A 13,037-nucleotide genomic window follows, 5' to 3' on the forward strand; every position below is an offset into this window, starting at 1 on the left:
TGGCATAGTCACTAAAGCATACTATTAGAATGTTCATCATAAGGCTACTTGCTTCATGGACTAATGAAAGGACAGCACTGGCTACAGACTCAACATGATTTTAGCAAATGAAGAACTAAAGAATTATACGTATGATGGTGATGTTTGCCTACAATTAAGAAAAAAAATCATGCAAACTTGGTTTGATCCCCCATGTTTAATTAACAGATATTCTGGCTGGCCTTCACTGTGGTGTGAATATAATTAATCGTTCACCTTTACCATTATGCACCAGCTGTGAAGGGCTAAAGAGACTTACTTTCAAAGTCCAAGAAAAAATGTGCTGCATTGTGGTCTATGTCCCTGGTTAGCACCTTAATGAGATTACCCATGCCAGCAAACCTAAAAATAAAAATGGCAACATCATTTAGTTCCAGTAAAAAAAATTTTTAAGCAGAGGCCTGGGATTCGGCAAAGGCTGGCTTGTTCATAATTACCAACAGGTGCAGGGTTATATGCTTCTGGCATTGAAAATTTGGAACAACAAAAGCACATTTGTCTAAGTTTATAGATCCTGTCCTTTTCCACATGTCAAAAGTGTTACATAAAGCAAAGTGGGAAAAAAGGATTATATTTTTACATATAACTTGCAATATTTCCATTTGATTAATATCTGTGTTAATGTTGATCCTTTAAAATTTTTGAGGTATATATTTTAAATTTAAATTAACAGCAAAACTAAATTTTTCAAATAAGTAAACATTGAGACCATTATTTTTAAATTAGTGCAATATTTTTTCTTCTTGCTGAATTAAATCTTATTGGAAAAACAGAGAAGATAGTATTTAACCACATTTAAACATTACACTGAAGGAAGTTACCAATTAATGACCCTTTTTTTTTTTACATGACCCATTTTTAAAAATCACCAAACCAACTCCAACATTTCTTACATCTTCTAAGATTAATCAACTTCTATTATTTAAGTCTTAAATTAAATATTCAACTATATACAACCATACATAAAACTCAAAAGCTAATACAGAAAATAAGCACATAAGGAGTGAGCGATTATCACAACTTGGTAAATTTGCAGAGCAAAACAAAATAAAAAGAAGGCACTGGCATAAATCTTGTCCAAGTATTTGCCATAATTCAGTGAGAATGAAGGTGGAAAGTACTGTCAGAACACTTGGGAAACCAGGTTCAAACCTGGAAACTGGAGTAAAAAAGGGGAAGGCAAACTGTGACATCAGAGCTACTCACACCTTACTTCCCCCATCAACTACAGAGCTTTTTCTCCAAAAACTAAGCTGCAGGCAGATGTAAATGAAACAAAAAACATAATATTTTTTTTAATGAAAGAAGACACCTTATCACACCCATTGTAGGAAGTGTGAAAAGGACAAACATTTATGATCACCTGCTCTCTGTTCCCCCTTCCTCCACCTAGTCCCCAACAATGGTTATGTATGTTCCTTATGGTCAGTTTCCCAGAGGAGATAAATTCACGTGTGAAAGTCAGGTAGACAAAACATACATTTCTCATAAAATGTTATATAAGAACCAAACTTATTTGCAAGGAAGATAAATGCTGAATGGTATCTCTATTTTCAAATGATATTCCTCCAAAATTTATCTTATTTACATTAATATTTCTATTACATAGAATTTCAATGTTCTTATATGTTTTACATGAGTGAATTAGGTGAGATGAAATAGATTCACTGAGAAAACATTTCCTTAATAACTATCTTACACGTAAAAAGTTTAATAATACAAGCCTTTATATTTAAGGAAAAGCACTTTTCATAAATCATCACATCCAAATTACCTCAAATTAGTTACTATATTTATTCAATAAGTTTTTGAAAGAATCATTTGAAAATATTTTTCACAGCTTTAATTTTTTCAAATATATATGGATTATGTTTCCAAATATATGAATCTCTCATTAACAAGAACTGATATTAGAGATACAAAAAACTATCTAGTGTATCAAAACTGCAACCAAAGGTGCAAAACAAGTCATGAAAATGAACCATAATTGTTTTCAACACAAAAAAGGCAATAGACTATCCAGTGCTAAGAGTTCCATCTATGTAATCAAACCATAATCCTAACTCTAGTTTACTACCTGTTTGAATTTAAGAACAGTAATTAACTTCTGGGATTCATTAATAATACAACAAAGACAACTATAGTACCAGTCTTAAAGGGTTATTACAAAGGTTTAAAGATTTAAGCACTGACTCTGCAATATCCAGCATACAGAAAGCACTTAAAAAATGGTGGCTGTTTTTATACCTATAATCCCAATATCAGTTCTTAAAAAGAACAAAGGTTATAATTCTTTTGACACACAAGTCTTCAATTTATCAAATAATTTCAATTTCCTAAATCAGAGTAAAACTCTCTTTAGCCCATTTTGGTCAAGAATACTGCTGAAATGCTATCAAAATTAGTCCTCTGTAGGAGATCAGCATCAATATGTGAGTTGGGGCAGAGGGGAAAGGTTTGGTTTCTTTACCATTTTACCTATGTGCACACAATCCACCCATAGAGAAAATACTGGAACTAGCCAACATGTCTGCCCCATTTTCCTGTGGCCCTTCTGCAACTTACTGCACTATTTGGTTCTCCTTTCCAGGCACCCAGTCTAATGTGGTCTATGTTTCTCACCACTGCATGATACTTGATATTTGATGCTAAACGTCCTCAATGATTTAGAATTCTTTTTCCCCATATACAGACACTGATCGTGAAAATTGACTCAGTTTATCTGGCAAAGTGTTTCTCATTGCACCATTAACATTTGGAGCTGGAAAATTCTTTTATCGTAGGGTTTGTTTCACAATGGAGGATACTCAGCAGCATCCTGAACCTCAATCCACTAGAAACCAGAATCAACTCCCCAGCATATGTTATTATAATAACCAAAAATGTCTTTGTCAAATGCCCCTGTTGCCCAATGAAGAAACTCTTCCTATCCTATAGCATACAGAGCATAAACTTTTTATGTAGGAAACCATACCATATATCTTTCTTAACAAAAACTCGTGGAATTTTTCAAAAATCCAAAAAATTGTTCCATTATAACATTACTAGTTCTCCTGTCTTTTACAAAGATAAACAAAAAAATTTAAACCATACCTGTTTGCCTTATTTTAATATGAAAAAAACCCCACCTCAATGTGACTGAATTATAGCTCCTAACTATCAGCTCTAGTAGGGATGCAAGATTACCTGGGTTTAAAACCCTGTCACTTCCAACCTTGGTGACCTTCGTTCAATCTCTTAACCTCTCCATACCTCCACTTTGTCATCTGTAAAACATACATTATTAAAATTAACTGCAAGACTGGGGTTGTGGCTCAGCAGTAGAGCGCTTGCCTAGCATGTGCGAGGGCCTGGGTTCGATCCTCAGCACCACATAAAAATAAATAAAATAAAGGTATTGTGTTCAACTATAATAAAAAAATATATAAAAAATAATAATGATATTCAATGCAGAGGGTCCCTAAAATCATTAAAGGGAAAACACAATCAAAACATTTAGTACCATGCCAGGCAGATTACTTGCTGCCATTACTGCTGCAGTGTGGAGCGACATAACGACGAGTCATTTCTAGTAGCAAAGCCTGAGGAATGTGAGGCCTGGGAACATGTGGCAGCCTACTTCCTGCCATAGAGGACGCCAGGCTGTCAGAGAAAAAGGAAGTCAACATGCAGGACAGAATTGCAGAAAGTGTCCCGCAGTCACTAATTTCTCAGACTGCCTGATTTTCTTCTCGTTTAAAGATACCTTAGTCACTATCCCTTTTACTTGTTGAGCTGGATTTCTGCCAACTGCATCTAAGAAGAATTTTCACTAATGAGATTTCTAAGTTTCAGATAAATGGATAAATCTGATCTAAAAGGATTTTTTAAATAGCTTATGTAAAACTAGATCCAAAATATGGCTGGGATATTTTGGAGGCTATAAATAATAAATATTATTATTTAGAAAATAATAATAAGCTGTAAGTAAGACTTACTTACATCTAAATTTAGTAGAAAATTACTAAATTTAGTAATTTAATAAATCTTACTATCTAAATTTAGTAGAAAATTCTTTTAGATCATATTTTATTGTAATTCTTGAATTTCAACTAAACACTATGTTTATTAAATAAGCTAAGAAAAAAACAATATAAATTTAATACAAGAAAGCCAGACTTGGCTTATTTCAAGAGTTTGTAATATTTATGGTGGAATTTTGTGACCATGAATGAACTCCTATGTTACAGGCTTGTTTCCAAGTGGACAACTCATCTGGAAAAGAGAAAGCTCCTCCTGGCAGGTACTCTGCGGAATGTATTTTTAAGCTAACATTAAACCATTTCCCCCATAAAACACTTTAAAAGAAGAAGTTCCTTATAGAATAAAAGAAACAGAACTTCAGGATTCAGTTACTTCCTCCAACTTTCTAGAAACTTCACAAGCAATGTTACTTTATTTACTCCTTCCAGCTTGAGGGGCTTAGCACTGCTGAGTCTCCTCTGCTTACAATTAATTCCAAGATGTACCAAAGGCTAGCTTCTTTTCATTCTTTGGGCCACATCTCAGATGTGCCCTTCACTGAGAAGCTTTTCTCTGCCAATCTTCTTGAAAGTGGTTGCACCTGCCACCCCAATTATATTCCACTTGATCACCCAACATACCCTATTAGCATATCACAATCTAAATTACACTACTTTGTTTTTTGTTTTGTGGTGCTGGGAGTGAGCCCACAGCCTTGTGCAATGCTAGGTAAGCATTCTACCGGTTAAGCTACATCCCCAGCCCAAAATATTTAAATTAAAACTGTTGGCTTTCCTCATGTGCAGCTTATAAACAATAAATACTTGTGGGTGGGGAGAGAGAAGGAAAGTAAGCTCATATACTGACCTGTATTACTTTAAACTAGGGTTTCCTACACTCAGTACTACTAACATTTTGGCTATACAATTCTTTGCCCAGGAAACTACCTTGTGCCTGGTATGATGTCTTGACAGTATTCAAGGCTCTTACTAGGGACAACCAACAATGTCTTCAAATCTCTAACAACCCCCTTTCTCCCATGAAAGAAATGACTTTAATCATGTGCTTCACCCTCTGCACCTCGTTCCTGAGGGACAACCTTTCCTCTGGGCCCTGGTTCTCCTGCTTGTCTTCATTGGCCCAAGGACATCAAGTCCCCTATACTACCACATTGTATTTCTCTAACTAATGAGACCTGTCAAATCAGCTGTCTATAATTATTTAATTCCACTTTTTCAAATCCCATTCTTCTGCCTCACTCCAATTTGCCTTTTATACCCATTACTGCAACAAAGCTGCTGATCAATAAAACTTGTACATCTAGCTCAATTTCAAGGCCAGTTCTCACACTTTTTTTTTTTTCCCTCTCCTTTCATTCTCTTTTAAACCTGCTCCAATCTGGCTTTTGCCCCAACCCCACACTCCAAAAATGGCTGTGAAAAGGCCACCAAGTTAATTCCATGTTGCCAATTCAAATGGTCAATTCTCAACTCCTCACCATACCACCTGTCAGAAGCATCTGACATAACACTCCTTCCTTTCTCAATACGTTTTTGTCATTAGCTTAAAGGACACTATGTCTCACCTGTTCCACTGCTATACCACCCTCCCTGATCTCTGCCACCATGACCTCTTGCCAGATTACTTCAAGGGTCCTAACAGGGGCCCTGCTGTCACCCTTGCCGCCTCCTACAATTTCTTATTATAAAAGGCAAAGCAATCTTATTAAAAATATAAACCAGCTGGCTGTGGTAGCACACACTCGTAATACCAGTGGCATGTGAGGCTGAGGCAGGAGGATGCCAAGTTCAAAGTTGATCTTGGCAACTTAGTGAGGCTCTAAGCAACTTAGCAAGACCCTGACTCAAAATAAAAAAATAAAAAGGACTGGGGATGCAGTTCAGTGGTTGAGTACCTCTGTGTTCAATCCCTAGAACCGCCACCCAAAAAAATCCTACACACACACAAACATGACATTACTTATATAATTGTATTATAGTAATATAATTTATAATCATATTCATAATAATTAAATTATGTCAATGTCATATTAATAGATTTATCATTTATTATATTTGTATTTACTTATATATAGATATGTCTAATACATATTATTTATATACAAGAGTACATAAATATAAACCAGACCACATCACATCTTTCCTTTGCTCAAAACTAAGCAATACCTTCCCATCATACTCAGAATAAAATCCAAACCCTTATCAAGTCCCAAACCTTATATGACCTATCTCTGGCTCACTCTGACCTCATCTCCATCAGACCACATGTTTTTCCTGAAGCTTCTCTAATGGCCTCCCTTTTTGGGGAATCTTTGTACCTGCTTTTCTCCTGCTGTGAAGTGCTCTTTTCACAGACCTTCCAGTGACAAGAATTTCAATGACTACCTGAAGTTACCAAATTGATACACTTTTAAAGTGTAATTACAGAAATATGATACATTTTAAAAAGATTCTTCTGATCAAACCACTCTATAGAAAACACTATAAAATTAGGAAGATGCAACCAAAGTTGAAAGGTAAGTAGTCATTATGGCTTTGCTACCCTAAAAGCCAGTTACATCACTCTGTTGACACTTTTCTAGATCTAAGGTTTAATTAAAGATGAACATTTCTTCCTTCAGTGGTTGCTAAAAGCAACAAGTACATGCCAGAATAGTAGTAAATTTTAAAAATCTCTGCTTCTGAAAACCTTCAGACACCATTAACCTCAAACACTGCATGCACAGTCTACTTATTGAACTGCTTTTATGAAACTGCACCACCACCATTTAAAGACAATGTCAAGAAAAGGAAACTACAAAGTGAGGGAAAAAAAAAAAAAACACCCCTCTTTCTGTTTGTCAAGTACTATCTTAAAGTCTTCCCACAGCAAGATGGATGGGAGTCAAGGCTCTGGTTTCCTGTGGAACTCCCAGCAGCTGTGCAGAGCAGGGCTCCCCCCCTCAGAGGCTTCAGCATCCAGGACTACAGGGTTCCTCCTCCAAGTTCCTACATTCTCCTAATCCATTTATTTCCTTTTGTTCCCCCAGCCCTTGAAATAACTTGCTTCCTGCAGTTTCCATTAGTATCTAAGTTACCTTAGCTTCCTCTTTGGCTCAGGCTTCCAACATTTCTATAAATAAATTGAAATATCAAGCCCCCTGTTTTAAAATGCCTAGATGGTTTCTGCTTTCTTGGTTAGAATCTGACTGATACCAGAGAAATTCCAGAGAGCAGCTTAATCCTTAACTTTACCATTTTTCTCAAGCCATTATTTTCAGGTACTAATATAGCTATGAATAAAGTGAGCCTTCAATTCTCCTTCCTTTACGAAATGTAAAGGAAGAGACAAGGACAGAAGGATTCAGGTATTCCTGGATTTTAATAGTACAATTAAAATTTCACTATGATTTCTTAACAAACATCAAGATTGACATATTTTCATTTCAGTCTAGTAAAGTACACACAGTTAATATGCGACTTGACTTAAAGAAATGTGACATGAACAAAAAATGGAATAAAAATTGGAAGACTTGGTTTCTCATCCTAACTCTCACAAACTGTGTGACTTCACACAAGTCAGTTCAGTTGTTAGACTAAATCTCTCATATTGCTTCTGGCTACAATTATACATGCTATCCTGTATCTTTCCTACGCTGACATCTAGTGGATGCACACACACTTTGTACTTTAAAAAATCTTATTCAACTATTTAATTCCATAGAATATCAAGTCATGTACATTAAACATAATAAACGAGGAGATCAATACATGGAAGTGAACCACAATAATAGTATTATATCAGACTGTCATGGCATCTGGGTTTGGTTCAAAGATTACTGTACTCTTTCGTGCCTCAGTCATTTAAAATTTAAACCACTAATACAAATTACCATCAGAGCTGCCAATATAGAACATGAAAGCACATAAATGTTTTCTGCTACAATCGCTATATCAGGTACAAACAAAGGGTCTGAGTAGAAAGTAGCAAGAAAGTCCCAAGGTAAGTAATAGAGGGGTATTCAGAATAGTGTGTGATGGGGATATGCAAACAAAATAAAAAACAAACACAAAACTCAAAATTATGAATTTATAAGTACTTAGTACAAAGCTTTGTCTTGAAAAACATAATCAAAATATTATCCTGAATTCACTTTATTAATTTAATAATTAAAACTACTTTAAATCCATGAATACAAACTAATAATAAATTTTACTTCATGTCAACAATTCAAAAGAACAGCCTGGCTACCCATCCAGTGCCATAAGTAATGATCAAAGTTGTTACCCCTTTTTATTTTGTTGGAGTAGCATTCTGCTTTGAATTATGGCTTTCTTTAAATATCATGTTACAAAACAAATATATGCCAATTTTTAAAGATGATTAACCTGGAAATAGAACATTTTAAAGTAGTTTCACTCCATTATATATTTCAATAGAGCAATGAAAGAGACAAAAAACAATAAGAATACTGCTAGTATGACCATTTTGGATTAAGAACTTGACATTGCTTATGAAAGTTCACATGCGATATTCACAAATAAATTAACTTCAGCTATATAACAGATAAACAGTAGAAACATAATGCCAAGTAAGGAAACTAAATAGAAAATTATGATAACATTAAATTAAATAACATTAAAGATATCATTATTTCTGGGGAAGATAACCATAGGAATGCACAGCTTTCAAAATCACAAATAATATTCTAATTCCTCAATTACTGGCAAATTCAAGAGACTCTCTTATTTTTAGGTTTTATAATTCAGAGGGCATATACATTCTTTCGTATTTAACAATAATTAAAAATATTTTAAAATGTGAAGTTGTTGATGGGTAACAGAACATGAGACTGGTTCATTCAAAAAGCTTGGACTGGAATTCAATCCTGTATTCTTCCCAATACACATGCTCCAAAGCATGAATGATCTATTTTTTTTTTTTTTTGAGAGAGAGAGAGAAAAAGAAAGAGAGTGCGTATGTGGGGGGGGGGGGGGGAGAGGGAGGGAGAGAATCTTTTTTTGTAGATGGACATAACACAATGCCTTATTTTTATGTGGTGCTGAGAATTGAACCAGGGTTGCGCCCGTGCTAGGGAGCACTCTCCCTCTGAGCCACAATCTCAGCCCTGATCTATTTTTTTTAATATTAATTTTTTAGTTGTAGCTGGACACAATACCTTTATTTTACTTATTTATTTTTATGTGGTGCTAAGCATCAAACCCAGAGCTTCATACATGCTAGGTGAGCGCTCTACCACTGAGCCACAACCCCAGCCCCTGAATGATCTATTTTCATAAATTCACCATTATACAAAACCTCAAACATTTTTATATCTAGTGTTTACAGCACTTGGCAGTGTCAGTGGTTGTTTTAAATCATTCAACTTTTACTTATCACCTGTCTGCCAATCACAGTGATAGATGCTGAATATTCGACACTGAGGAATTCAGAGACAAATGGAAAGGACCAGATAAGATGGTGTGACATCTGTCCATAGTAAAATGAGCAAAGGACACTATGAACACATTTCTCTGGAATAACCTAATTCAGCCTCGCTAAAATCAGTAAAGGTTTCCTAGAGTGGCTGATTCTTAATTCTTTCTTATTTACCATATCTTAAATTAAGCATTAATTCAAACATAAAAGAATCAAATATGGGACAAAAAATAGTAATATTCATATACTCTATCATCCAGATAAAGCAATAACATTTTTGCCATGCAGTCATCCCCTGAAATCTATAGATGCTCAAATTACATCATTATTCACATGCAACCTTTTATATTAAATCATCTCTAGAATATTTATGCAAATACTATGTAAATAGCTATTGCTGTATTTTTATTGAACCACAAAGAAAAAGAAAAGTCAGTTCATGTTCAGTATTGATGTGATTTTTTTTTCTGAATATTTTCTATCATAATTGGTTGAATCCAGATAGTGATTCTGTGGATACAGGGAGTGAACTGGCTATGCTTCAAATGACCTCTCCATTTTTCTGTGCAATTAGTCTCCTAATATCTCCCAACTAACTTTTCTCGCTATCTTAAGGAAATCAGTATCTTAAAAGTGTGCTTCCAACATTTTAAGATTTTTTAGAACAAAGTTATGTGTATTTTTTAAATAACACCATATTGGTCTGGCTTTCAATTTGCATAAATGAAACACTGTATTTAATTTTCTAAAAACTGGATTTTCTCAATGATTTTTTTGAGAATTATCATGTTTGTTCATTTTAGCCATTATTTACAATTCCATTATTCAAAAAAAAATCATTTGTTCATTCTCCCTACTGATAGTGAGGTTATTTCCACTTTTACTCTTAACAAATTATGTCTAATACATCCATACACCTGCCACATACACTTGTGCCCCACATACAAGAGTCTTTATAAAATGAAAAGGTAGCTGCAAATTTACTGGGTGGGGCTATACTGCTCTTCAAACTACTTCTATAAATTCATTGTTCCACTGGTAAAATACTTCCTCTTTCCCATGCATAAAGCCTCAAGCTTTAATTTACAGACTCTGAAATATCTCACTGTTTTAATCTACATTTGCTTCATTACCTTTAAAACTGTGCACATTCTTATTTATATGTATACAGGCCATCTGTAAATTGCATATTTATTCCCTTTGCCAACTGTTTTCCTACTATCTCTCAGCCCCATGTCTACCTTTCTGTATTGCTATGCCTGAGAACTGGTGCTATACTGGCACTATACTGCCGCTACTCTGTATAACTGGGACTCACAATCCATAAACATTTTCCAGACATCCTTGCCAGCTGAGTTCCTGTTAGGCTGTCTCAATCTGACAAGTTTCTGGTCAGAATAGGCTGGCAGTTGCTAAAGCAATGTGAATAGGGTGATACCAATATCCAATTCCCTAATCAGAGGCAAGAACAACCTATGGATTCCAGCATAGTACTTCTCTCCCTTTGACTCTTCCAGTCTTTTAAATACTTTTGTAACCAATCTTCTATGTTAAATTCTTTTGACATTCCCAGAGTGGTTCTGTTTTCTGAACTCAACTCTGACTGATTTACCACCCTTTTCTTTCCTACATATCTTTTGATGCTTATGCACAAGGCAAATGCTTCCTTCCCCTAGTCTCACATCATTGTTTACATGTGATATAGTCTAATTCTTCTTCTTTTCTTGGTGGTCTGTGCTTATTAAAGTACTAATTCTTTAAAACTGCCTTGGCTATTCTTGACTTTTTATCATCCATGTGACTGTCAACTTCTATAAAAAATCCTGGTGGGATTTTTATTTGATTAGCATTAAATATGCATATCATTCTGAGACAGAACTGCCATCTTTTAACACTACCCATTCTATCATTTAATCTATTAATATGGTAAATTACATGAACTCATTTTTGATTACTGAACCATCCTTGTAATCCTGGGACCTATTTGGTCATTTAAAAAATATATATTTCTAGATTTGGTTTGCCAATATTTCATTGTGGATTATTTCACAACTGAGACTGACCTATAATTTTTCCCTCTGGTTCGGCTATCAAAGCATATATGTATATGCTTTTTATATTCTTTGGAACAGTTTGTGAGTAGTAGAGTAACAGTTCCTTGATAAGTTTTCTAGAAAAGTTCTTCTAAATCTTTAAAAAAGTCTACATCTTTTTCATCTTTGAAACTTTGGCCTCTAGCGGACATTCTGTCACACAGCCAGTCTTGATGAAGATTTTACTGAATGAATAAATTAACAAATCAAGCAAAAAAGTTTATTCTTTTAAAAAGAGAATACCTAAATTAAAAACATCCTATAAAAGGAGTGACTTTAAAACAAATGAAACAAATGCAGCTTTATAAATTAAGGAGTAAGGATATAGACTGTGTTACCTACTAAGAAATAATTCAAGTTCCACAAAGGTTAAGAAAATCAAGAACAAGGTAACCAGGCAAATGTTTATTGCTAAGATATTAAAGTGTACCTAGACAACAATATTTTCCCACCATATTCTTTACCACTGAATTACCTTCCCATCTTGCCAAGGAGGTACTAATTACAGCCGAATGTATGAATTTTCTTTATATTCTTTTAAAAAATATTATTTTATTTCAACTGAAGATGAGACAAAATTCCTGAGTAAATTCAAAAAGAATATTCCATAGTTATTGAAATGACAAGGTCTGGTAACATTGACTAAATAATAAAACTTCATTTTAAATTAACAAAAAGCAAAAGAGCTGTTCTACAAAAAGTTATTTTCTTAGCAATAAGAATGGAATACACTAATATCACTTTATTCTACTTGTTTTATGGTGCTGGGGATAATTTTAAATGAATTCAAATAATGAAGATAAAAAACAATATGTGTGTGTCAAACTTTTTAACTAAATACAATATCTAATTACTACAGCTTTTACATTTTCATATATTTTTCAAACAAGAATTATTTATATACATTCAAGTTCAAATCAATAAACTAATTTTCTCTCCTCAGTACTGGAGGTTGAACCCTGGGACACTGTATAACTGAACTACATTCTTAGCCCTTTTTGTTTTCTATTTTGAAGTAGGATCTTGCTAAGTTGCCAAGGCCCACCCTGAATTTGGAATCCTCCTGCCTCCTCCCCCATGTAGCTAAGATTATAGGAATGCACCACCATGCCCAACTCAAATCACTAAACTACCCTCAATGTTTTTACCATTTGTTCAAAGTTGCTGAGGAAGAAAGAGGAAGAGAAAAGGAAGTGAAGGTATGGTAAAGGCCAGAAAACAGGAGCACAAAATAAATCATGTACCCCCAACTCCTGAAGTGAAATCTGGTGACTTAGACAAAAGCAGATGATGAGTGAAATAGTGGGGCTTAATTTAAAAACCCTGGCAGAGCAGTTTTTGAAAACATCTTTAAAATATGGCATCAAGCCAAATCACATTGATTTAAATACCTTATCATGTCCTTTCCAAAACCAAAGTGAATGCTGTTTTTGCTATCAACCAAATTTCAATAGACCTGCCATT

The 13,037-nt window shown here is 34.4% G+C and overlaps 1 protein-coding gene across 17 annotated transcripts in view; it reads right to left on the minus strand.

The window, feature by feature from the left end:
- Cyrib (CYFIP related Rac1 interactor B) overlaps positions 1-13,037 on the minus strand; it is a 135,657-nt gene that overhangs the window by 29,199 nt on the left and 93,421 nt on the right. For 7 of the 17 annotated variants that reach the window (XM_058585734.1, XM_046464655.2, XM_046464662.2 and 4 more), the window contains one exon: positions 299-381. The exons of the other annotated variants lie outside the window; for them this stretch is intronic. In XM_058585734.1, the coding sequence (XP_058441717.1) occupies positions 299-371 (73 nt within the window). In that variant the 5' untranslated portion in view covers positions 372-381. The remainder of the gene's footprint in view (positions 1-298; positions 382-13,037) is intronic. 17 annotated transcript variants of the gene reach the window in all.

The sequence above is a fragment of the Marmota monax genome, unplaced genomic scaffold, assembly GCF_021218885.2.
Source record: "Marmota monax isolate L192 unplaced genomic scaffold, Marmota_monax_Labrador192_F-V1.1 WCK01_AAM20220418_F8-fsc00003, whole genome shotgun sequence".
Classification (NCBI taxonomy): domain Eukaryota; kingdom Metazoa; phylum Chordata; class Mammalia; order Rodentia; family Sciuridae; genus Marmota; species Marmota monax.